This window comes from Podarcis vaucheri (genome assembly GCF_965113315.1).
Source record: "Podarcis vaucheri genome assembly, chromosome: 6".
Lineage (NCBI taxonomy): Eukaryota > Metazoa > Chordata > Lepidosauria > Squamata > Lacertidae > Podarcis > Podarcis vaucheri.
The window spans coordinates 9,072,898-9,100,182 of NC_138764.1; the positions used below are offsets into that span (position 1 = coordinate 9,072,898).

Here is a 27,285-nt window from a genome sequence, read left to right on the forward strand (position 1 = left end):
TTTCAATGGGATTGAAGGCAGGACCACTTTACCTGAATCAGGGCTATGGTGCTTTTGAAACAGGATTAATGTAGACAATTAAGCCAACTCTGCTAGTGAGTGATGTGACACAATGGATCTCTCTTAGAAAGAAGTTACTTTTGAATATGCCCATTTGCATGCAGTGAGCAACAATGGTGCAAAGCCATGGTTCAGATGCTGCCAAAATTCTATGTTTGTTTTTAATAAAAACGTGGTGGTCTATTTTCCTTCCAGGAAGGGAAGTACGGTAAAATGAAGTAATGCATTCAACAGAAAAGGCTGCCTATGAACACTAGATGGTGCTATAAAATTACAGATCATGACAGATCTGAAATCTTTATCGTATGTCTGATGGGAAAGATATGCATGTTACCAATGGCTGTAACAAGGACTCACTGTATCTGAGCCAATAGTAGATGGCAAGTGGTCTAGATGGATGAAAAAGGATTTGGATGATATAAAATCTCCACTAAGTGCATAAAAGGGTGCTTTCTGAGCGTGCGTGCGTGTGCGCGCGCACACACACACACACACACACACACTAAGGACTCCTGACCATTAGGTCCAGCCGTGACCGACTGGGGTTGCGGCGCTCATCTTGCTTTATTAGCCGAGGGAGCCGGCGTACAGCTTCTGGATCATGTGACCAGCATGACTAAGCCGCTTCTGCCGAACCAGAGCAGCACACGGAAATGCCGTTTACCTTCCCTCTGGAGCGGTACCTATTTATCTACTTGCACTTTGACGTGCTTTCGAACTGCTAGGTTGGCAGGAGCAGGGACCGAGGAATGGGAGCTCACCCCGTCACAGGGATTCAAACTGCCGACCTTCTGATCAGCAAGCCCTAGGCACACACACACACACTCAAATGTGCAGTAAAATAGCACCAAATATATTATTGTCACTTTTTCCTGCTGATTCTGAGCAGCTGCCCCTAAACAGGCGCTTGACACCCAGAAATGTAAAGAGCAGGGCCAGAAGAAAGACAGCAACCTTAGCAAAAAACCCCACACTATCCAAACATTGCTTGGCAGTCTCTAGGGGTGGGCTGACCAGTCTGTAGAAGTCTCTCCCCCACAACCCCACCCCTCCTCAATAGAAGCCGCATGGTCCTCCATTTCACTTAAAAATTACAAAGCTCTGAATGTATACCCAGGATCTCATAACAGTTAAGGCATAACTGATCTGTGTTAAGGGACCCTGAGAATGCGCTCTTGGCTTAAGGATAGAATAAGTGTCTTGGTATATCAAATTAAAAGTGTGTCTACCTGTCCTAGCACAGCATACAAAAAACAACAACCCCAGTAACCAGCAGGTGCTGTGTTTTTTAATGGAAACTGTCTATGATTTATTCCCCCCTAACCTATTGAAAGGGACGCGGGTGGCGCTGTGGGCTAAAGCCTCAGCGCCTAGGGCTTGCCGATCGAAAGGTCGGCAGTTCGAATCCCCGCGGCGGGGTGCGCTCCCGCTGCTCGGTCCCAGTGCCTGCCAACCTAGCAGTTCGAAAGCACCCTCGGGGGCAAGTAGATAAATAGGTACCGCTTACCAGCAGGAAGGTAAACGGCGTTCCGTGTGCGGCTCTGGCTCGCCAGAGCAGCGTTGTCACGCTGGCCACGTGACCCGGAAGTGTCTCCGGACAGCGCTGGCCCCCGGCCAATAAATGTGAGATGGGCGCACAAACCCCAGAGTCTGTCAAGACTGGCCCGTTCGGGCAGGGGTACCTTTACCTTTACCTTAACCTATTGAATTATTGTATTTCGTGGCATCTGCTCCCTGCCACAACTCCCCCTGTCCCAGCCCTAACATGCAAATAATTATCTTGACATAGCTGTGAGGAGCCAACGTGTTCACCTTAAGCATCTCCTCTCCCAAGACTGATATTCTCTGTAATCAGGGGACCAGGCAGGAGAAGCCTAGTCACAATGAAGAACTTTAGAGAGGACGGTCCCTATTTAAAATTCTGAGGAAAGCAATTACTCCATTTCACCAACTGCTTCCATTTCAGAACACAAACATTGATTTTGCAAATCCCAATGAGCTTCCAACTTGTCCTGATTGACTCAGAGGAAGGCGTGAATCCCAGAGAAAACAACAAGGAACCTGCCTGTTGTTTTGTCAAGCACAGGGGTGTGGAAATTGGGACTTTTGGGAGATCATGCTTTGCTTACACTCTCTGGCACGGCTATCCAGGTGATCCGAAGCTGCAAATCAAAAGGCGTCTGACACAAAAGCCCTGTTCACCTGTCTGGAGAAGCAGCAAGAGAGCAAGGGGGCTGCTCCGTGGCACCTTCCAGTTTTCCATGTGGTTCAGGCCTGTCGCACTTGCTCACGCTCCCCACGCAATCTGGAACCCTGCACGTTTTCCTGAACGTGAAGGAAGCTGGAAGCAGCCATATGAAAACAGCCTCTTTGTATTCACGTTGCCCCTTCTGGAGAGCAATGGCTGCATAGGACTAATGACTTTGTGGAATATCTGGCAGCAATCAAACAACATTTTCCAGCTGACAGTAGCTAACCTGCAACTTCATTCTATTTCTGAGGCCTGGTACAAATGAATATTTGTCCCTCTATTATAATTGCCAGGAACATTTCCCCGCCTGTCATTTTCTACTGCCTCTTTCTCACCCCATTCTTGTCTCACAAAACTTATGTATTATACAAATGCTGATGTACGATATTTAGGAGGCAAGATGCCAATTGAGCACATACATGCAAAAATAAGCCTATTTACACAGCCTCATTCATCTGTGCCATTTATTTTGAACACAGAAGCTGGGGTCTCGCTCCCTCCCTACCCGCAAGAGAAGAATTTGTATTTTTGGTTAGATCAAGGCGTTAATTTCCCTGCTCAAGATCTTCTAAGATCCTTTGCTCCAAGCACCCTGTTGACCCAACTCTCCCTCATTAATACAAATTGCCTGGCCAAGGTCAGAGTAGTTTCCAGCAGCCAGATATATCTGCTTTGAAATACTTTTGTGGGCCTTTCGAACCAATATTTAAATTTCCCCGGTGATAGCTGGAGGTCATGTTTTTTTAAACACTTAGATTCTTGCTATCCAGAGCATATGTTCTGTTATGTTAGCTTGTTATCTTTTAATTGGTTTCTATTCTAAATTTAATGCCAACTGTTCCTGCTGGCGGCAATAGCTGCGACTGAAGCTAGGATGGTGCCGTGTCAACGTTGGTGTTGCATGTGCAAAGTGAGTATTGCCATTCCCATTTGCCACTCTGCTTCTGGACTGCTTGTTGGGCCACTCAGACAGATCTCCCCTTTTTGGAGCTGGATGATTCTCATCTCTTGGAATAAATGCTCCCAGAAATATGTAATTGCTAAACAATGGCGCAGAAGCATTTGAGATGTCCAGTTTTCAGGGAAAGTATTCCAGCACAACTAAAGGTGTGTCTGTACAAGGTTGTGGGTGTGTACCCTGATGTGTGCACTTCTTACCAGGCTTCCATCCCGCCCCCCGTCCCCCGCCATCCACCTATCTATGCAGATTAGACCTGACCCTAGCAATTCAAGAAGCAAAACTGATATGGAGTTCTTGTATTTCACAATGTACAGTTTTGAACTTAGTGTAATCCATAGGGCTGCTGTGAAGATAACAGCGACATGATTTCAGATATAGAATCATAGAGTTGGAAGAGACCACAAGGGCCATCGAGTCCAACCCCCTGCCAAGCAGGAAACACCATCAGAGCACTCCTGACATATGGTTGTCAAGCCTCTGCTTAAAGACCTCCAAAGTAGGAGACTCCACCACACTCCTTGGCAGCAAATTCCACTGTCAAACAGCTCTTACTGCCAGGAAGTCCTTCCTAATGTTTAGGTGGAATCTTCTTTCTTGTAGTTTGGATCCATTGCTCCGTGTCCGCTTCTCTGGAGCAGCAGAAAACAACCTTTCTCCCTCCTCTATGTGACATCCTTTTATATATTTGAACATGGCTATCATATCACCCCTTAACCTCCTCTTCTCCAGGCTGAACATGCCCAGCTGCTCTGAGCTTGTGGGTGGGGGTTGGAGAGGAGGGACCCTAGAATTGTTGAGTTGGGAGGGATCCTGAGGATCAGTCAGTCCAATCTCTTGCAGTGCAGGAATCTCAACGCATGATCCAATCTGAAACCATACGAATGCTAAAAATAAAATACTGTGACTTTGGTTTTGCTCTCAATTTCTTCTCACTTTCCTTTATTTTCTCCAAAATTTTATCTTTCTTCTCATTCTGGATTCTCTTCTTTATTGCATTCTGTTGTATCAGGAACCCTCTCATAACCGCTTTGCTTGCATCCCAGATTACTCTTTTTTCAACATTAGTGTTCATATTTATCTCGAAATAGTCTCTCAAGGGTTTTTTTTGGGCCTTCTTAGTCACTTCTTCATCTCTAAATAAAGTGTCATTCATCCTCCATCTGAAAGAGCCAGTTGGTGTTAGTTTCATCTCAATCTTCACAGCATTATGGTCGGAGCAGGTTTTTGGACAAATTTCCACTTTTCTTGTGTTTGGTGCCATTCCTCTAGTTACCCATATTTGGTCAATTCTTGTCCATGTCATTTTGGCTTCAGAGAAGAAGGTTCCCACTCTACCCAAGGGATTATAATAATAATAATAATAATAATTTATTACGGCCATAGGCCCATACAGATAAAAACAAGACATAAATAACAGCTTGTGCACGTGGGAAAAAACAGCCGCTAAAACACTACTGTAACAATAAAATACTCTAAGATGGAATGGCATACTACGCCTTAATTAGCTTGTGGTGCTCCTTGGCAACGCTTTTGGGTAAGGACAGCGACCAGGAACCTAGCCACTTTCAGGGTCGTATGGGTATCCTTATCCTGCAAGATTTGGGCAAGGTGGAATTTTGGTGGGGTACCCTCTAGTTTCTGTATGATTGATCCCAACAAATTTGCCCGTGGCACCTTGAATAAGGGGCAAGTGAACATAATGTGCTGAAGCGACTCCAGCGTCTCCTTATCACATTCGCACATGGCGGAGGCTTGGCCCTTTGAGAATCTATGTCTCAAGACATTGGAGGGAAAAACGTTAAACCTCGCTTTGGTGAAGGCCAGTCTATGGGCAACAGTCGAAAGGGAGGAGAGGTATGATGGAACGCGGTAAGTTAAAGTGATACCAATGTTCTGGGGCGAACAAACACCTCCCCCCAGCATATAATTTCGCTGTAAATCGATGTCATCCAGTCTTTGGCGGATCAGTCTTTGAGCAGTGATTTGATCTAGTTTTAGGGAATCTAAGGGAGAGATTCCATAGCCCAAGGGATTCTTTGTTCTCCAAATATCAACTAAATCCAAGTTGTCTGTCATCTCAAAAAAGATTTTTGGTAGTCTACCATCGTTAGTGACTACCTGTCTTTGTGCCTTGTCCATATTTGTAGATACCACTCCGTTCATATCCCCCATCAAAATCACATTATAGTCCAAATAGTCCATCAAGGTCTCATGCAACTTTTTAAAGAATTCAGATTTCCCCTCATTTGGTGCATAAACTCCTACTATCAAAAATTTCTCTCCTTGGATTTGAATTTCAATTGCCACAAATCTTCCTTGGTCATCTTTAAAGATAAATTTCGGTGATAAACTCTCCTTTGCATAAATCACTACTCCTCTTTTTTTTTTTAACTTTGTCCGATGAGATAAACTCTTGACCAAGTATTTTGTTGATCAATACTTTTCTATGTAGCCTTATCATATGCGTTTCCTGTAAACAAATCAAGTCCAATTGTTCCTTTAAATGAACAAACTCTTTTCCTTTTCTGGGGGGAGTTGAGACCATTAGTATTCCAGCTTAATAGTTGCAGAGCCATGATGTAGTTACTTTGCTTTTCCTTCAACTGCACCAAGTGTTTGTTCTTGTTCTGTCGGTGGTATCGCTTTCTCTAAGCAGTCCAGTCCAAAAGGTAGTGTTGCTATGTCTAGTATTCCTCTTTCTAATGCTCTTAGCTCTTCTCCAGATTCTTTCTGCAAATCTTCTCCGTGATCTTTCAAAAATCTTTCTTTGTTGTCCACTGATCTTATTTTTATCTTTCTTCCTTTGAAGCTAAAAGATAGGCCTTGGGGAAATTCCCACCTAAAGATAATTCTGTTACTTCTCAGCAGGGCAACCAAATCTCCGTAGTTGGACCTAAGGTCCAAAAGATGTTTCGGGATGTCTTTAAATATCTCCACTCTTGACTGATGTATTTTCAGAGTCTTTTGAAAGTGCAGACTCAAAATTTTGTCTCTCTCCTCTTTTGTTCGGAGGGTGATCAAACAGTCTCTCACCCTGCTCTTCTTCCCCTCTCTTCCAAGCCTGAAAGCACTCACTATCTTAAAATCTTCCTTCTCCAAATCTAAATCCCAAAAGTCTGCAAATTCCTGCGTAAGAAAGTCAATCAGATTGTCCTTCTCAATCGCAAGAGATCTTGAGAGAAATAAAGTTATATCAAGTACAATATATGAAAATGATGAATCAGGAAATAGAATGGAAAATTAAACAAATGAGACAAAAGACATTTGAGTCGGCTAATAAATGTGGGAAATTGTTGGCCTGGCAAATGAAAAAAAAAGACAAAAACTAAACACTATTATAAATCTAGAAGTGGAAGGAAAGAACATACAGAACCCAGTTGAGATTAGAAACTGTTTCCAGAGGTACTTTAAACAATTATATACACAAGGGCCACAGAAAGAAATTGATATAGATTGATTTTTGAAAATAAATGGATTACAAAAAATCTCTCAAGAAAACAAATTAATGTTGAATTATAAAATAACTGAACAGGAGGTAGAAGGTGCCATTCAGAATATGCAATCAGGTAAATCTCCAGGACCGGATGGACTGACTTCTAGATACTACAGATCTTTAAAAGAATGGTTAGTACAACCTCTAAAGGAAGTCTGTAATGAAATATTGGATGGGAAAAGGGCACCAGAGTCGTGGAAGGAAGCATATATCACACTTATACTGAAAACAGAGACTGAAAAGACGCACCCCAAGAACTACCGCCCCATATCACTGCTTAATGTGGATTATAAAATCTTTGCAGATATTTTGGCTAAAAGACTAAAAAAAGTGCTAGTGGAAGAGATCCATAAAGATCAAGCAGGCTTTCTCCCGAGTAGACACTTGTCTGATAATATGAGAAACATAATCAATATTTTAGAAAAATTACAAGTGAATATTAATACCAAGGCAGTTTTGATATTTGTGGACGCGGAGAAAGCTTTTGACAATATTTCTTGGAGTTTTATGAAGAAGAACCTACAGGGGATGGGGGTAGGTCAAGGCTTTGGAAATGGTATAAGTGCAATTTATTCAGAACAAAAGGCTAAATTGTTAATAACGTGGTGACGGAGGAATTTAAAATAGAAAAAGGGACACGACAAGGTTGCCCAATCTCCCCAATGCTGGAGGTCCTGCTGAATATGATTAGAAGGGACCAATTGGTTAAAGGTATACAAGTCGGAGCTAAACAGTACAAATTGAGAGCATTTACAGATGACTTAGTATTGACATTACAGGAGCCAGAATCTAGTACTAAAAGAGTTTTGGAACTGATTCAAGAATTTGGTCAGGTTGCAGGATTTAAACTGAATAAGTTAAAAACAAAGGTCTTAGAGAAAAATTTAACAGCGATTGAGAGAGAGAGGTTTCAGAATGAGACAGGCTTAACAGTGGTTAAGAAAGTGAAATACCTGGGGATCAACATGACAGCTAAAAATGGGAATTTATTTAAAGACAATTATGAAAAATGCTGGACTGAAGTGAAAAAAGATTTAGAAATTTGGTCAAATTTGAAGCTTTCACTGCTAGGCCATATTGCTGCGATAAAAATGAATGCATTGCCTAGAATGTTGTTTTTGTTTCAAACACTGCAAATCTTGGATAAAATGGATTGTTTCAAGACGTGGCAGAGAGATATTTCTAGATTTGTCTGGCAGGGCAAGAAGCCTAGAATAAAATTTAAAATACTAACAGACGCAAAGGAAAGAGGTGGATTTGCCCTGCCAGACCTTAAACTTTATTATGAATCAGCAGCTTTTTGCTGGCTGAAAGAATGGCTGCTTCTTGAAAACACAGACGTTTTAGATTTAGAAGGTTTTAATAATGTATTTGGATGGCATGCATATTTGTGGTATGATAAGGTCAAAGCACGTAAAGCATTTAAAAATCATATTGTCAGGAAAGCATTGTTTAATGTCTGGATAAGATATAAGGACCTACTTGAAAATAAAACCCCAAGGTGGTTGTCACCGATGGAAGCGAAGGATCAGAAAAAGCTCAATATGAAGGCCAAATGGCTGAAATATTGGGAAATTTTGGAACAAGAGGGAGACAAATTGAAACTGCAAAGTGCGAGATTGGCTTCATTATTATCAGATAATGGAGGCATATAATTTGGATAAGAAAATTGGCTTCCAGGTGGAAAAATCAAAATTGGAAACAGAACTGTTAGACCCCAAAACCAAGATTTTGTCAAAGATGTATAACTTGCTGTTGAAATGGAATACTCAGGATGAAACGGTGAAATCGGCTATGATTAAATGGGCACAAGATGTTGGACATAACATAATGATGGCTGACTGGGAACAGTTATGGACCACAGGTATGAAGTTTACGGCATGTAATGCCTTAAGAGAGAATATTATGAAAATGATATACAGGTGGTACATGACAGCAGTCAAGCTTGCAAAAATCTATCATTTGCCCGATAATAAATGTTGGAAATGTAAAGAAACTGAAGGTACATTCTTTCACCTTTGGTGGACGTGCCCAAGGATTAAGGCTTTCTGGGAGATGATTTATAATGAAATGAAAAAGGCCTTTCTCCTGGGCATAGTGGACCAATCGGTGTTAAAGAAGGATAGAAATTTCTTTATGTATTCTACAACAGCAGCAAGAATACTTATTGCAAAGTATTGGAAGACACAAGATCTACCCACTCTGGAAGAATGGCAGATGAAGGTGATGGACTATATGGAGCTGGCGGAAATGACTGGCAGAATCCGAGACCAGGGAGAAGAGTCGGTGGAAGAAGATTGGAAAGAAATTTAAAGACTATCTACAGAAATACTGTAAAATTAATGAATGTTAGAATGATGTTGGATTGAAGTTAAGTGGTTTTTAGCTGCAATATTATAAAGGAATATGTAAAAATGGATTGTTAACAGGTGATAATCTAAAGTTATAATATATTAAGATAAAAGATTAAGATAAAATCAAAGAGGGAAAGGATTTGCTGAATTAACTAATTGAACTGGAATACAAAAAAGGGAGGTGTGAGGAGGTCGGGGAAACAAGCAAAGGAAGGACAAGATATGGAAAGACTGATCTGTTTTTAACTGTTTTTACCTTGTATTTTCATTTTCTATTTTTTTCTTTTCTTTTTTTCTTCTCTCTTTTTTCTCTTATTTTTGTAATATGTTGAAACTTTAATAAATATCTTTTTTTTAAAAAAAATACTGAACCTGAAAGGCACGATGCCCCTTAAAGTCAAGATGCATGTAAGATCCATGGCCATTAACAAACTGTTAATTCAACAGCTTCCATTTAATAATCCCTGAACTTGTTTTAAGAATGTTGTTGCTCACAATGAAAGGGTTACGTTGTGTACGTTGCCCTCCATTAGTGGAGGAAAGAGCACAATTCCTTCCTTCGGGAGGAAGGGAAGACTAAAAACCTACCAACCTACAAATATCTGCACCCTCTGGGCTCTCCTGCTTGCATAGCTGTCTGTTGGACAGGTCCTCAATTTAAATGCAAGAAACAAGGAGAGAAACGTCTTTGCTCAGTAACACCAGTCATGGGGGGCGGGGAGAGGGCGGGGCTAAGTAGGCCTGGTGAGATCAAGGAGGCGGAGCTTAGTACCTTTTCCACATTAACCCGGAGTGCAGCCAACACCTTCTCTGTTATCCATACATAGCTTTAGCCAGGCAACATGACTGATCTACCGGCAAGTTTCATTTTCTTTATGGCTTTGAAAAGAGAGATTGGCAGATACTTTCCACTTTATAGAGAGCAAAAGGCATTGATGTCCTGGAGCTAGAGCCATGTGAATGTGCACACAGCAGGAAGCCCCTTCCTCTGTAGGGGAGGAACAGCCATTGTATTAAGATGAAAGGTTAAGCTCTGCTTGTCAGTTCTGAGATGCCAACATCCTTCAACAGGGAAGGGGGACATTTGGATTTCATCTGGGTCATATCCAGATGCATTGCAGTGTTTGCCAACTTGCACAGCTGCAGGAGGCTGCAGGGAATGTTTGAGAGCTTTAATGTACTGGTTCAGACCACGGATGCTGCAGGTCCAGGCAGCACCTTGCCCAGCTTCCTGTGCCAAGACCTCCCCCCACAACAGGCCAGATTTTGCTGCCAGAAGCCATGGGACAACTGTGCTGCTTCTCACCGGCTAACTTCAGAATCTGCACTTTTCCACTGTTCTTGCTAACCTTCTGCTGAAACATTGCCTACAAACAGCAGTCGTGGGTTATCTTACTCTTCCCTTGCATTTGAGCATTATTTTGAACTACCACCACAGGGCATTCATGTGCACAATGTAGGAATTAGGGATATGCAAAGAGAGTTAAATGAATCCCACATCGAAAACCCAAGCAAGGCTGCTTCAGTCAGATTTGGGACTTGTACAAGCCAAAGCTGGAGCGCTCTCTGAAAATCAATGCTTTGAGATGCTTTGGAGATTCAGGTGTTATTGTTTTTAAAGCAGCAAAATATGAAACATTTCTCCCCAAGTTCTCCAAACGAGGTAACCTCCATGGTAGAGGGAAATCTGCTCTGCGACTGACAAGTCTAGGTTCTAATCAGAAGGAATGATTTCACTAAGGCTCTTCAATCCCAGTGTTTTGGGGGAAGGAATATTGAATTAATGTATTATCATACCCATGTCTGTTCTGTGTTTGTGGCTACCTCTGCTGATGGTGTTTGCTTGGAAAAATGCTGAGCTCCCAGAAGTCTTCTGGGACTTCTGTGCCACGTGCCCACACAAACTACTTTCGTCAAATCGACTTTGCACTTAGGTTTTGTGACTTTTGGTGCCAACTGAACAGAACGCTGTCATCGAAGCCCTTCACTGAGCTGGAAAGTGGAGGGTGGGGTGGGGGGGTAGAGAAACCAGAAATAGGGATACAGTGTAGTAAAGATCTATGGAGAAGGAAGAAGTTGGGGGGGGGGAGGAGCAGAAGACTTCTGGGAGCTCAGCCAGACTATTCACAGCAAGAAGCAGGGCTGGTCTGGAGAACAGGATGGCCCCTCCACCCTGGATGAGGTGGTTAGAAGACTGGACCATGCCTGTCTTCCAGGAACCACTGGGGAACTAGGGGGGGGGGTAGAGCCCTTTGCATCACTGTAGAAGCTTTTAATGGAAGAAACAGCTCTCAGCTTCTCAAACATGGGTGGGTGAGTGGGTCAGGTGTTTCATGGCCAAACAGCTGTGGAAAAGGCAGGAAGTCATTATAGGAAGAAGGTGTAACTGCTCCTGGCACAGTTGTACCGGGAAAGTCCAGTTCCCGAGAGCCAAAGAGTTGGCCACTTCTAGTCCAAGGCATGCCTGGAGTAAAACACAGATCCACCTTCCTGCTTGCTGCTGAACCACTCTGGCTTACGCCTTGTACCCGTACAGCTGTGCTGCACAAAGACCAGGCGGCCACACAGGCATGGAAATTCTATTATCAGCTGATAGGCACGCCCTAGGTCTGGAAAGAAAAGCAGCAAGTTGTCCCCCTTCACTAACTCTGGGGTCCTGGCAACTTAAGGCCAGGTTTTCTACCAACATGCAGCTCTAAACACATGGCCAACACTACGAGGCAGAAAGGAACCCACAAGGTTCTAAATAGTACCAATGGTTTCAGTTCACCCAGTAAATCTTTAATCCCACCTCAGAGAGAAAAATTTTGCACAACTGAGTCTTATTATAAGGACTGGGAGATAAAGGTTTGTGCCTGAGCTGAAAAGACCATTTCCTCCCCAATTTTTACTGCCCATGTCTAAATGTTTTGCAAGGAATAGTCTGCTGCCAGTCCCTTATTGAAGAAACCCCCACAAAGAAAACAAGGCTGCTAAACTTGGGGAGGGGGGGAAGGAGCCAAGAAGATGCAGGGCATTTCTTAGCCACCCCATCGTGCTGGAAATGGACCACTTTGGGACAGCTTTGAATTGCTGCTTAGCAGGTTCGGGGGACAAAGCAGCAGTGACAGAGAATGGTTTGTCTCTTGCAATTTTTCAATCGATATAAAGCTCTTGACATGCACAGAGGGGGGAAAAGAGAAAGGAAGAAAAAGAAGCGGGGAACATGGCAGGTGACAGGACTGAAGAGAAGCTGAAATGAGAAACTTGGGGAGAAGAAAAAGAGAAAACGCGAAATCTAAAAAAGTAAGAGAGGTTATGAATGGTGTTGCTTGAAACATGAAAAGGATAAAAACTCTGTGGTTTTTTAAAGTGCTTGATGCACAACTGTGGGGTGGGGGAGGATACAGCAAAAGGAAACAGAAAGCCTCTGAGTGAATCCAAGTATACCATCCCAGTTAATGCAAAAAAGAGAGGAAGGTCTCCTAACCAGGACTGTACACAGCAGTAAAGGCCAACCATAGCTGTATGTCGTGATAGGTCAAAAGGTCACATCCTTGCTGCAATGCTTTATCCTTTCCTTGCCAGCTGCTTTCTCCCTCCCATTTTGGACCTGTGCTTGCAAGCTGGACACTGGTCCAGGACACTAATAAGTGGAAGGCATGTGAGTGTGTGTGTGTGGATTTTGGTTGTTGTGCTTATTGGTCATAATGGTGTTGTGTTTTCCTTTGCACTTAATTCTAATGATTACACATTTTACCCAAACCACTGCAGCCTTCCTGAGGTCTGGAAAAACAACTCTGTGCCCTAATACATAAACACAGTGAGGAAATTTTGAAGGAAATAAAGGAGGAGGGTTGAAGGTTTCCTAACATTGGAGGTAATGCTGTGATGTTGGACTGGAGAGAAACTCTTGTCGATTTTTATAGATTAGCACAATTGGAGAATTTTCTTTGGACTTCTTGCATCAAAAGAAATGAATGAACTGGAGGGCCCTGGATTGAAGACTGGAAAAATATCTAGCAGAGAGAGGAATAGCTGAATATTAGTCTAGATTGAACATTTCACTATTTTGAAGAATTATTGTAAATATAACCAGTGCTTTTTTTCTAAAGAAAAAAAATGTTTAGGGGTACTCTCCTTTTCCTACTCATATTGAAATACTGCCCCTCAATGAGGCCAAACTTAGTTTCACAAAATGTATAGGGTTATGCGTCCCCCTAGAAAAAAGCACAGTATATAACTGACAGATGGATAGTTGGAAGCCCTTTTTAAAATCTTTCTCTCTCTCTTTATTCTCTTTAATATTTTCTCTTATTGTATTTTGAAAAGCCCTAATAAAACTCTATTATTAAAAAACAACAAGAGCTCATGGGAGGAGACCCTTCCCAATGTCATCCCTTGAGCTTTAATTGAAGTGCAGGAAGACTAGTTGTCAAATGCATGACATTAATGCACTCACTTATTATGTTTTTAAAGGAAGTCCTTCATTTTACCTTTTACATACTACAATGATTTCTTTTTAACTAAAAAAAAGAAAAAGAGTTCACTTAAAGAAATAACAGCGAGCAGCTGCCAGGTGCGCAGGGGGAAGCCGTCCTGCCTTTTTGCCCTTACAGCGAAGCCCAATTGAGGATGTCATGGCATTTTCAAGGAAGGCAAGGAAGGCTGCGGAGGGCAGACAATCAGAGAGATGATTTATAGAATGAAGGAATCACTCCTCGCCCACCTTGAAACTAAGGAAGATAAACACACACAAAAGTCCTGCATCCCAACCCTTGAAAATTTCACCAAAGTTCTCTCTCCCCCTATGATTTTTTTGAAATGCAATTTCTTTTCCCATTGATGGATGGGGGATACATGAAAACATGCAAGAGAAATTTTCTGCACACACAGCACTAGTATATATGGATTCCTTCATATTTATCATTCACAAAAATATTGTTAGGTAGGTTAGCTTGGATAAAGGGCCCCACGATCACTCAGCGAGCTTTGGGGGGGGTTATTGTTTTGCTGTTTTGTTTTACTTATTTTCATGTTTTTATCCTGTATTTTACCACCCTGATATCTTATAATGAAGGGCGGTATATAAATCTAATAAATAAATTAGGAAAGTCAGGATTTGGATCTGTGCACCCCCAATGCAACACGGTAATACCATGTGATCCTTGGATGAAGTGTAATATGGAAATTTAATTCAAAAATTAAAATAAAGAAAATACACACAGCTGTCCCCATCCAAATACAATGCATTTTCAGGAAATGGCTTGTTAGGCAAGCATTCACATATTGGGTTAACAATTTCCCTTGATTCCCATGGGAAATTTTCTAACCATGGAATTTTGACCCCCAAATGACAAAAAAAAAAAAATAACACCTCCAGATGACCAAAAAACCCCACCTGGGAAAACCCTCTGACACATTACAAAAGCCAAACAAGGAAGGGGAAAATGCTCTCTTATTTGTCTGACCCACCCCCTTCCTTCCAGCTATGGTTTCTGATGAAGCAGTTGCTGTGTGCCAACAAAACACAACAAAGTCCTGCTTCTTCAAGACTGCTTATTTGTTTAGAGGACCATGTGCAGGTTTAGTGTTTGGATATCTGAATGTGTGGTGTGTATAGCGAGGTTTGGGTACTAATTCCTCGTGCTCAGATAAGTGCAATTTTGTGTAATGTGCATTTTGGGTCACAGGAACTGCGTCTGCCAAATTAGCTCTTGAGTAAGAGAAGCAGCTGCAAGTGACCTGCAGACTGAGCATTGACTGGGCAGCTCAAGAGGCAAGCCATGGGGAGTTCTCTAGCCGTGGGGCCCTGCTGGCCTCTGTAACTGATCTCAAATCTCTCACAGGCCCATGCAATGCTGGTGTGCTAGGTAACCTGGTTCTAAACCATTAAGACTTAATGGTTAAGGGCTTTAAAGGTCCCCATGAGCGCTCGACTAGGCCAGGAAGCAAACAGAAAGCCTGAGCAGCTGGCATAGAGCAGTAGTAAATGCTTTGAGCATTTAAGCCTCAAGACTGCATTGGTCCGAGAGTCTGCAGCCCTTGGTATTGTGGTGCCCACCCTGACAATTGAGCTGCGACTGTGCTGGCCCTGGAAGGGTTCCCCAATCACCCCCACTTCTAATTCCACTACTGGTGCCCAGAAGTGAAGACAGTGGATCAAAGAAAACTTTAGCACTGCTAAGCCCAGTAGTTGTAGATTTCCAGAGTCTAAGCGAGAAGATCCCTCTTCTGTTAATAAATTTAGAATGGCACTTTGCCGCAGTACCGTACTGTTGAATCATGTTCAATTTGTTAGTCGCTACAGCCCTTAAATCCTTCTTGGCAAACAGCACTACCTGGTTCCCTTGCAGTCGTGTGTAATGCTTTACATTGATTTGTCCCTGTTCCAAGGTGTCCCTGTGACATCCAAAAATCACAGAAATAAGTGTCACTGGGGATAACTCATCAAATCCACCTCAGTGCAATGCAGGATCACTCTCCTTTTCCCCCCTCTGCAGGTAAGCCAGCAATCAATTGGATTTACCATGTCTTTAGAAATCGGATTATTAAAAAGAAAAAAAGAAAGAAAAAGAAAAGTACGTAGAAGGAAAATAAGCCAAAGTATTTCCTGAGGCTTAACAAGATTTTAACCACCAGAATGGTGGAAACGGCAGAGGCTGCCACAAGAGCCATTCCTAGGGGTTTTGTGTGTGAGTTTAGGGAAAAAGGGTCCGATCTCTTGGGACGGCAGAAGCTGCCACAAGAGTCATTCCTAGGGGTTTTCTGTGTGAGTTTAGGAAAAAAGGGTCCGATCTCTTGGGCCCATTCTCCTCTGCAAGGCCCAACGGTGTAGCTAGCCGGTTTGGACGCCTGGGGTGGCACATGTGCAGCACAAGGGGGCGAGGCAGGATGCGCCAGAATCCCAGTGCACAAGCTATGTTCCACTCCGGCGCCCTGCAGGCCTGTGTTGCTTTTTCAAGCACTGCAGAGCCTGTAAGGAGTCCCCCAAGCTGTAGAGCAGCTTGGGGGAGGCGGGGGGCAGATGCAAGCCCCACACTGCCGTTTTGGGTAGCGCAAAACCTGCAGGCACCCGAGCCCCCACGTCATTCCCAGGAGAGATGCGTGGCTCGGGCAGACTGCAGGCCCCACAGTAAGTGCCACCCTCACAGTGTGGCACCCAGTGCGCCTCCCCAAGCTATGAATAAGTGCTGCACAAGAGCACTGTAGCACCCTTTTATGGGGCTTGTCTGTTAGAAAACACCCTGGGGTGCCCTGCAGCCCCTGAACTCCGAGCATCCTCTGGTATGCGCTGGAAAAGGCATTTCCCTTCTTCTCCAGTGCGCTTCAGCGACATATATCAAATGATATATGCACACTAATCTTCTTGCATAACACAGCAAGAAGCGTGAGACATCGTAGAGCTAATCTACGTATTTATTTACACACTATGTACAGACAAAAGAATCATAGAGTCTCCTCTCTCCAGCTCCAAGAGAAGAACAGGGACAAGTAAAAGCAAAAGTACAGTGCAATAGCTAATACATCAGAAGACATAAGACTGTCTTCCGTTCCTTCACTCTTCCCAGACAGGCATGTGATTTATCTGCAGCATCAGAGGCGCGAAATACTAACATTGTCAACCTGGGAAGGTAGCCTACCAGGAGAAGGAAACCTCTTATCCTAAACCTCTTCTGCCTTGCGGGATACATTTGGGAGGAGGGAGGGCTGGGAAGTATACCCTACACAAATCCAGAGTGGAGTCCCCAAGTTGGTTGGTTGGCATCTTGTACTCATCCTTCATCAAATTTGCAGATGGCACCAAACTGGGAGGGGTGGCTAACACGCCAGAGGACAGGATCACACTTCAAAACGATTGACAGATTAGAGAACTGGGCCAAAACAAACAAGATGAACTTTAACAGGGAGAAATGTAAAGTATTGCACTTGGGCAAAAAAAATGAGAGGCACAAATACAAGATGGGTGACACCTGGCTTGAAAGAAGTACATGTGAAAAGGATCTAGGAGTCTTGGTTGACCACAAACTTGACATGAGGCAACAGTGTGACGCGGCAGCTAAAAAAGCCAATGCAATTCTGGGCTGCATCAATAGGAGTATAGCATCTAGATCAAGGGAAGTAATAGTGCCACTGTATTCTGCTCTGGTCAGACCTCACCTGGAGTACTGTGTCCAGTTCTGGGCACCACAGTTCAAGAAGGACACTGACAAACTGGAACGTGTCCAGAGGAGGGCAACCAAAATGGTCAAAGGCCTGGAAACGATGCCTTATGAGGAACGGCTAAGGGAGCTGGGCATGTTTAGCCTGGAGAAGAGGAGGTTAAGGGGTGATATGAGAAGCAAGAAGCAGCAAGGTCTGGCCAGGAACGACAAATGTTGTTCCCAGCAACTGACTGCGACTGGAGAGCCTGCTTAAGAAAGCTGAAGCCCACTGGTTTACATTTGTTCAGCTATTCTTAGCTTAAATCAGGAATGATTAGCCTGTGGCCTGCAAGCTGCATATGGGCCCCTAAGAGGGGTGTGTGTGTGTGTGTGTGTGTGTGTGTGTGTGTGTCTGTGAAGGCGATGCCCCCAAACTGCAACACATAACTGATGACTCAGCAGTTGCCAAATATTCAGCAGCTGCCTACCCTACAAATAGGGTGGCCATGACCACCCCTTCTAGCCCAGGTCATCAGACATCCCTAAGATTCCAAGGTAGCCTTTCTCAACTTTGAGTCCGCAGGTATTGTTGGACTACAACTCCCATCATCCTTGACCACTGGTCCCGCTGGCTAGGGGTGATGGGAGTTGTAGTCCAACATTTATCTGGGGACGTAAGCTTGATAAAGGCTGTTCCAAGTTGTTACGTCATCCTTGGGCTAAAAGTTCAACAGCTCAGTAGCAGGGGACTAAGCAGCCAAGTACTGAATTTAGTACATAGGCATTTACCTGAACAAAAGAAACACACACAATTCCAAAAGGAGGCAAAATCAGTTAGCAAAAAAGAAACCACTTTATAATTGCCCAAATGTACTTTTGTTAATGCCAGATCACAACAACCACAACTACACTCACTAAGCCTGTCTCTATACATAACCACAATGCCATTGGCTCCACAGGGAGAAAACATACAGTACAGAACAAGAACTTGCTTTATAGTAAATGGCATAGTGAGCTTATTAACCCATCAAATGGCTGCAAGACTCAAACTTTCTAGCAGAGGCAACTATTCCAATCAACAGCCTCCTGGCTGGCCTTGGGGGAGTGGGGGGAGATCAAAGCAAGGTAACACAGATGCCTCCAACTCCCTGTAAGCTTAACTAGGAAACAAAAAATACCTTCTACCCCAAAACACAAAAAAGGAAATCATTTTTGCAGTGCCCCCCTCTAGACACCCAATTTACATACTCCTTGAGCACTGCAAGCCTATGTGTGTCACCAAAGTGAGTTAGTACAGGATTTCAGCCAAACTGTCATTTGGCATTATGCAAAATTAGCTAAAGGTAAAGGTAAAGGTACCCCTGCCCGTACAGGCCAGTCGTGTCCGACTCTAGGGTTGCGTGCTCATTTCGCTCTAGAGGCCGGGAGCCGGCGCCGTCCGAAGACACTTCCGGGTCGCGTGGCTTCTGGCGAGCCAGCGCAGCACACGGAAACGCCGTTTACCTTCCCGCTATAAAGCGGTCCCTATTTATCTACTTGCACTTAAGAGTGCTTTCGAACTGCTAGGTGGGCAGGAGCTGGGACCCGCCGCGGGGATCCGAACTGTCAGCCATACGATTGGCAAGTCCTAGGCACTGAGGTTTTACCCACAGCGCCACCCGCGTCCTTTGCAAAATTAGCTACACAGCACTAAAAACGTCCCAAAGAGCTCTGGCTACAAAATCCACAAAACAGCACACTCACAACTTATGCACATTTAACTTGAGTGTATTCAGCTTCACGTGCTTGGCAATTGAAAAATAAATAAATAAAAGGAGTGGTAAGGGGACAGGCACCCAGGAAGAAAAAAAGCTTTGGCAATCCCTCCTTCCATTGCACCCAATGTGTTTTGACTATATGCAATTTTGGCTTTGGGTGCTATCCCCAAAATTTAGCCTCTAAGCTTACTTGTGGGCTTACTGTTTCTTTTCGTTTTGTTTATAGAAAAACAGCCTCACCACTTGTCTGAAAGTATTTGGCTGCTCACTTACAACAAAGCACCTAAATCTTTTAATGCATAAGCTCTGTGAAAGACAGCCCAGTGACATGGCCGCCATTTTACCGCTGAAACATTGAGACACAAAGCTTTTAACACAAGGTCACCAAGGCACCCTTTGTGGACGGCACCATCCCATTCATCACTGAGCCATTCGTCTTTCAGAAGGAAGTAGCATCAACATCACTGCTCCCTGACAGTCCTACTGCTCTCTAATTCCCTGTCTGCCATGGCGTGCCTGACCATATTCTGCAAATCAAGTTGCAGTCTGGAATGTGGTCTCTTATAGCATCATTGGGAATTTCTACTTTTTAAAAAAACAAACAAACCCTAAGTTTCTAGAACACAAAATGGTAAGGGAAATATATGAAAGGAAAGTAGTCCATTTACAGGACAGGGCCTATTGAAATGTTCAGATATTGTTCATTCCCTCGCCTTTTCCTCCACCCTGCACAGCACCACAGCCCAATTACTTTCTGCCCTTCAACTGTTTCCCTTCCTCTCATATTCTTTACAACCCCTGAGAGCCACTAAAACACAAACACTGCAATCAAAATTTATTGTGCAGATTAAGCAACCTTTTGCAAATGATGCAATAGGCATAAATTATTCCAAGTGCAGAATTTTTCTGACAGTGGAATAGTGTCAACCCAATTCTATCACATTAGCAGACCACTGATTATCTCCGCAGTTACGTGGTGTATGTTTTTAAAAAGATAATGACCATCACGGCCCCTACCTTTGCTGATATCTTCATATTCCAGCCAGAGCTGTTTTTGGACTTGCTTGTTGGGATACCAGATAGAGCATGACTCTTCAAAGCCATAGACAGCTTCTTGTATAAAGTGGTTGCCAAACTGGTCCAGCAAGGCCACAAAATCTCCTCGGGATGTGGCTCCATCTAGAGAATGGAGGGCATTGCCAAAAGCTGCAAAGCACAACAAGCTGCAATTCAGGGGCAGGTTGAAGGTGGAGGGAGAGAAATACAAAGCATGCAGGAGAAACCTCTCCTTGAAAACCAAGGGACTCTCTGCTCCAAAATGGACGAGATACTTTGGAAGCTCACAAGCAAGGTGTGAAAACTGTTTGGTAAGAAACCTCACGTCAAGCACATGAGAATCTTTGGTTCTGACATGTGGGTCCACACCCCACAGAGCAGCAAGCTTGGGAAGCGTGGGGCACATGGTTTGTTCATGGGGTACGAAAAAGGTGCATACAGGGTATTCATGACTGACTCTAAGTCCATTAGGTTCACAAAGAGTGTTGAGTACAATCCTAAGTGGGGGGGGGGAATGTGGGAATTTTCCAGAGTCACTCAGAGGAGGATGAAGATGATGTGAAAAAAGCAGATGATGAAGAGGTAGAAGAGGAAGCTGAGGATGATGATCAGAGTTCGGATTCCAGCTCAGTGGGCAGCGCTGCTGCTGCTGCTGTTGTCAGTGACAGTGATGACACAGCAGACTACAAGAGCGCAAAGGACTCAGTCAGACCATCTGATGCGTCTGACACTGAACTGGAAGAACTACTGTTCACCATTGGCCATTTTTCTCCTAAGTAGGAGGAGATGAGTGCAGAAGACTTGCATCTAGTACGCAGATCTGAAAGGGCCACAAAAGGCAAACCTCCAAAGAGATCTGCTGATGAGTTTGCTAAGACAGCGACTGCTGTTCTTAGTAGCTCAGAGAAGGTATGGGAACCTTCAACAGCCCCTTTCCATCGTCTCTCTCTGGTGCCCGACACTCAGAGGTGTCCCACTTCTGTACATGGAGGGTACACAGCACCAATATTGAATAGTTCCTTTAGCTTGCTACTTTATTAAATTTATTCATCTCTTCCCACACCGAAAGGAGCCCTGAAACAACTTAAAGAACCTCTCCTCCATGAGTGCATCCATTTTTCAAAAGTGATCCAAACTTCTTGCTCCCGCCGCATATTCTGGTAGTCAATTCCATAATTTAATTAACTGTTGTGACAAGAAACTCCCAAGTTCCACCTCCTGGGTCTCAGGCAGTGTGGCAGACCACAATCCACCCCACTCACTGGGCTAAGCAGCACTTACCTTGGGAGATGGTCAGCTGGTTGAGCTGGGCATGGTACATGACGGAGCGCACTTTCCAGTGTTGCAGCAGAGGGTATCCAGACACCTCACTGAAGTTCACCATCCCTGTGACCAAAACAACAGGTAAGCTTGGCTTTGTCACTGGGGGAGGCACAGAAAATCAGCAGACAAGCACAAAAGCACCCACCCAACTCTCCTGAATTTCAGATTTGGCCCCATTATGTGATTTGGTTTGCACATTCAGCAGAAACAAGAAGTAAAGTTTCCCCCCTAGACTGTCCCGGGTGGAGGTTTACAAGTTTAAATTGCCCCACACCACTTCCATTAGGAAATAAGCATGCCAAGAAGACTTGATTCTAGGTTGCTGAGAAGGCAGCTGCTTTTTGATGGACAGGGATGACGCCCTCCTTGCTGCCCCTCAAGGATGAAGTATTTAGAACGCATCAATATCATCCTGTTGTTGTTTAGTTGTTTAGTCGTGTTCGACTCTTCATGACCCCATGGACCAGAGCACGCCAGGCACCTCTGTCCTCCTCTGCCTCCCGCAGTTTGGTCAAACTCATGCTGGTAGCTTCGAGAACACTGTCCAACCATCTCGTCCTCTGTCGTCCCCTTCTCCTTGTGCCCTCCATCTTTCCCAACATCAGGGTCTTTTCCAGGGAGTCTTCTCTTCTTATGAGGTGGCCAAAGTATTGGAGCCTCAGCTTCAGGATCTGTCCTTCCAGTGAGCACTCAGGGCTGATTTCCTTCAGAATGGAGAGGTTTGATCTTCTTGCAGTCCATGGGACTCTCAAGAGTCTCCTCCAGCACCATAATTCAAAAGCATCAATTCTTTGGCGATCAGCCTTCTTTATGGTCCAGCTCTCACTTCCATACATTACTACTGGGAAAACCATAGCTTTAACTATATGGACCTTTGTTGGCAAGGTGATGTCTCTGTTTTGTTTTTTGCCTTTTTTTGTTTTGTTTATTTATACCCAGCCTTTTTCCCTGACAAGGACTTAATGCGGCTTACATACATAATATGAACAGCTAAAAACATAAGGGGGGAAGCATTAAGCAACTATTAAACATTGATAGAACTTAAACCACAGACATGCATAAAATCTATTAAAACCATACCAATAACGGCAGCAAAAACAGCACAGCACCAGCCCTTTCATTAAAAGCAATCAGCTCCCAAAAGCCCATTGGAACAAGCAGGTCTTCACCTGCCTGAGGAAGGACAACAAGGAAGGAGCCAGTCTGGCTTCTCCAGGGAGCGAGTTCCAGAGTCTGGGAGCAGCCACGAAATGGCCCTCTTCCCACGCAGGTTCATATATGGGAGCAGGGCGTTTCAGATATAAGCTTGGACATAAGCACATCACCTCTGCTCAGAACCCCCCCTCTCCCCCCCCCCCACACTGTGATTGTGCTAAATGTATAAATTGGTCTCCAGTCAAAAGCCACTCTTGGGGCCCACCTAATTCATATTCAACTGTATCCAGCAACTATATGAAGTCCAAGCTTGCTGACATCTCTGTGGCAGGCCAGATTGCGCTCCTGGCAAGGCAAGGCAGCAGAGCATTGCTTGATTTCCAGGTTGGCGGCATCACTGCAGAGCAGGAGCTAGGCCAGCTCTGAGAGCCAATCAGCAGCCGAGGCTGGCCACCAGGGTGGACTTCCAGACCAGAGTGAAGACTTACTCTCCTTTGATCTGTGGACGAGCTATAAACAGGAGCCCAGACTGCTGCTTCACCGGTTCTCCTGCCCCCGTGACTTGTCCACCCACCAGCTTTCCTTGGATGCTGGTTTCTTGTTAATGGGGCTGAGGAGGAATTTTACACAGGGCCCAAATTGGCCTGGGATTGTGTGGTTTTTGCCTTCCTCATAGCAGAGCTGGGTTTAAACCAATTATTATATATAAATTTATTGTTCTATCCAATGGCTACAACATTCAGCAAGAGTAGTAATAAAATAATAAAGAGCATACATCTGTAATATAAAAATCTGCAAAAACTTTGCCAGGTTCCTGAGCATTAAAACACAGTTTCCCTTGTGCATTTTTGACAGCTCCAATTCTAATATTATTTTGCCTTTTTAAAATCCAATTTGCCAACATCCATGATGGAAGAGAGAGAAGTTACCAGAGACACCAACAAATTCAAACTCAGCTCGATTTCAGATTAAACGTCTGAAAAACCACAACAATTTATAGTGATTTTATCTAACTCTTTTTTCCCTCTCCCCCCCCCCCCCCCAGAACCAGCACTTATAGGGCCACTCTGTGCACTATTGAGACTCAAAAGATACCAAACCATTTCTGCCAGGGTGTGTCTGCTTGCTTATGTGAACAAAGGCTTCAGAAAGTGATCTCTTAGGGACAGGCTAAAAAGGGATGTGGGTGGCATTGTGGGTTAAACCACAGAGCCTAGGACTTGCCGATCAGAAGGTTGGCGGTTTGAATCCCTGCGATGGAGTGAGCTCCCATCGCTCGGTCCCTGCTCCTGCCAACCTAGCAGTTCAAAAGCACATCAAAGTGCAAGTAGATAAATAGGTACCGCTCTGGCAGGAAGGTAAAAGGCGTTTCCGTGCACTGCTCTGGTTCGCCAGAAGCGGCTTAGTCATGCTGGCCACATGACCTGAAAGCTGTACGCCGGCTCCCTCGGCCAATAAAGCGAGATGAGTGCTGCAACCCCAGAGTCGGCCACGACTGGACCTAATGGTCAGGGGTCCCTTTACCTTTACCTAACAGATCATGAGTGATGTCTTTCATCAGTGGGCGGATTCTTGCCCCATGCCGTGCCAGCTCCCCATGACTATTACCAATTAAAAATTGTGGCCATTTTTAACCCATTCCCTGCCTCTTCTCTGCTGCTGCTCCTTGTTCCTGCCTCCCTGCATAAATTCTCCCTCTGTGAAGCTGCTGGGTCTGGAGGCATGCTCAGACGTTTTCCATTTGAATGGGTCTTGTGCACATAGAACCTGCAGTGCCCTAGAACCTGACTTGCAGTGCTTGGGTTTCTCAGAGTGAGGCTCACTGCCTTTTTTTCTAGAAAAAAAGGTGCCAGTACTCACTGACGGCTCCCGCCCCGTCCATCACACGCTAGGCAAGCAGGACGCACACAGCCAGCAGCAGGGCACAGGGCACAGTGGGGGAAGTAGGACACACGTCATGTGCCACTCACTCTCACGCTCTTCTGGGAGTGGGACTCGTGCACTCCAGCCAGCCCTGGGGGTGTGACGACAGCAGTCAGGCTCCACTGGGGCTTTGCTCATGCCTTTGTGGCTCCCCATGTGGCTGAGCATCTCTGTGGTGGTGGGGAGGTGCTGGTACTGTGAACTGGTGAGTACCATCAGAAAAAAAGCACACGTGAGGCCCCCACGGTTCATTAAAAACGGCAACATTCTCAAATCTGATTTCTGTATCTCACTGCGAGTCCTCTTTAGTTGGCTGTTATGCTTTCCCCCCTGCTGCTCCCCTGGGAGAATGCTTACCTTTTGGACTTAACCAACCTCCTTTCCTGGGCAAGCAAAGCAATTAATGTGCTACATAACGGCCGGTCACCTTCGCCCAATTTCCTGGGCAACGGCAGCCCAGCAGCTTTCAAGCAGCCAAACTGGTTAAAGCACTTAATTCAAGAATATGCCTAATTAAATGTTGCTTCAGGCTGCAAGAAATACAGAGGCAGGTGTGGGGCAGGAGCGGGAAGAGGGGTGAGTGGGAGGCAGCGCGAGAGGCTGGAAGGTGTGGAGGTGGAAGAGAAGCACTAATTATACTAAAGGAAGGTCTGTGGGTCAGCAACTCTACGGTAATTAAAAACACAACTTGAAAGGAGCTTGCTTGTGCTTGTTTCTTTTCTGAAGCCCGGTCTCTACTTCTGAAGATAACAAGCCTCCCCCCTACTCTCTGCCCCCCCCCCACTTTTCCTGAGAGGCCTGTCCCAAAGGCATGGCCCCACCACGTTAATTTCTCCACTAATTGCGTTTTTAATGAGCTGTCTTCCACACACAGCAGGCTGGCCATTTCCCATGGGCTCCCAAGGGGCAGGCACAGCCTCAACCCATGCCAAGGGGTGTGGGCATAGGCACTCGGGAGCTTCTGAATGCCAGCTGCAAGGGAGGAGAAAGGGGCTGGATGGTGAGTGGCAATGCTCTGTCCCTCGAGCCAGTGTTGAACGGGGAGCCGCCACATTCATTCCACAGAGCCCCCTCTGGCCCTCACCCATAAAACAGCTCAGCCTCTCCTCCAAAGTAGCCCCTTGCGGCAGGGTTGTATGGCAAGTTGCCGAATGCCACACCTTCTGGAGCTATCCCCTTACATTCTCCAGAAGCACTGACTCCTTCAGTACCTGGTCTACTATGTATGCACACCCACCAGGAGGATAGGGGAGCTAAAGCTCCAAAATCATGCACAGAAACAAAGCCTTCATTACAGTACATCCTACGGGATTTCAAGTGCTGCCTTCCTCAGGAGCAAGATCTTATTGCACTGTTCTTGCACCGGTTCATTTCATTATCTCATGCCTACTAATTTGTAGCGGCAGTTGTTTTTGAAGCAGTGTGCTCTGACTGATAAGAGGAACATGATAGGAGATAAGGTATTATTGCACTTGAAAAAGACGATATATGAAAACATTATTATTATTATTATTATTATTATTATTATTATTATTATTATTATTATTATTATTATCATCATCATATGCCACCTTTCATCCAAAGATCACAGGGCAGTTCACAACATAAAAATGAGAGCACAAAATACATAATGCTTCTTGAGGAGTGGTTTTACCACTGCCTCCTTCAAGCAGGCAGGGTTTACCCCCACTTGGTAAAGGTAAAGGGACCCCTGACCATTAGGTCCAGTCACGGACGACTCTGGGATTGCACGCTCATCTCACTCGGCGTTTGTCCGCAGACAGCTTCCAGGTCATGTGGCCAGCATGACTAAGCCGCTTCTGGTGAACCAGAGCAGCGCACGAAAATGCCGTTTACCTTCTCGCCGGAGCGGTACCTATTTATCTACTTGCACTTTGTCGTGATTTCGAACTCCTAGGTTGGCAGGGGAAGGGACCAAGCGACGGGAGCTCACCCCATCGTGGGGATTCGAACTGCTGACCTTCTGATCAGCAAGCCCTAGGCTCTGTGGTTTAGACCACAGCGCCACCCGCGTCCCCCACTTGGTAGGAGGCTTTAATCGCCAAGAGGTGCAAGGGTTCAGAGAACAAGTGGCTGCCTTGACTGACCCAAGCTCCTTGTCTACATCTCAAGCCTTACAAACTGAAACTCAGCTGAGATTCCTTCATTGTAGGGGGTTGGACTAGATAACCCTTAGGAACCTTTCCAACATTACAGTTCTACGATTCTCTGATTCATCCAACACAACAAGACTAGAAAGTGCTCTGGACACCCCTTGAGATTCAACTGTTGTAACAATGAGCTTGTGATCCCAGTGGATGCGAGCGATTTTATCCTCAAAATGCTTTGCAAGCAAGTCACAGCAAGCTATGCATTTCATATAAAAAGTGTGTTAAAAATGTGTAGAATTGAAATGTGCACTTTCAGTATGATATTTCAAAAAAATATGACAAAATGGGATGGAATGGACCTGTGACTGCTAGCAAAACTGGAATAGGGCAGAATTAGGCTGCCAACCCACTCAAACTTCAGGTCCAGCCTGCAAGTTACAAGGCAACCACCACACGGAACATAGGGAGCCACCTTACAACAAGTCAGACCACCTGCACTCCCCTGGGTCCTATGGTTCTTACAGTCTTTGTGAAAGCAACAGATTTCCATGCAGTTAACAGGTTCCCTCTCCTTAGGAGTGCTGCAACAGGTGGGGGCTCTGTTCCTGGTCCCATGCATATTGGCAGAGCATGCATAAGCCCACCCCATCCTCGCTATACCCCCTTCCTGCCCTCTTTCAGGTCCAAAAGGACCCGTGTGGTGGTGGTCACACATCAA

General features: G+C 44.8%; 1 protein-coding gene across 2 annotated transcripts in view; it reads right to left on the reverse strand.

Annotated features, from left to right (window-relative positions):
- Positions 1 to 27,285, reverse strand: part of ASTN1 (astrotactin 1) — a 219,908-nt gene that overhangs the window by 17,463 nt on the left and 175,160 nt on the right. For both annotated transcript variants that reach the window (XM_082229018.1, XM_082229017.1), the window contains exons 15-16: positions 21,337 to 21,441; positions 20,017 to 20,205 (exon numbers count right to left, since the gene is read on the reverse strand). In XM_082229018.1, coding sequence (XP_082085144.1) covers positions 20,017 to 20,205; positions 21,337 to 21,441 — 294 coding nt within the window. The remainder of the gene's footprint in view (positions 1 to 20,016; positions 20,206 to 21,336; positions 21,442 to 27,285) is intronic.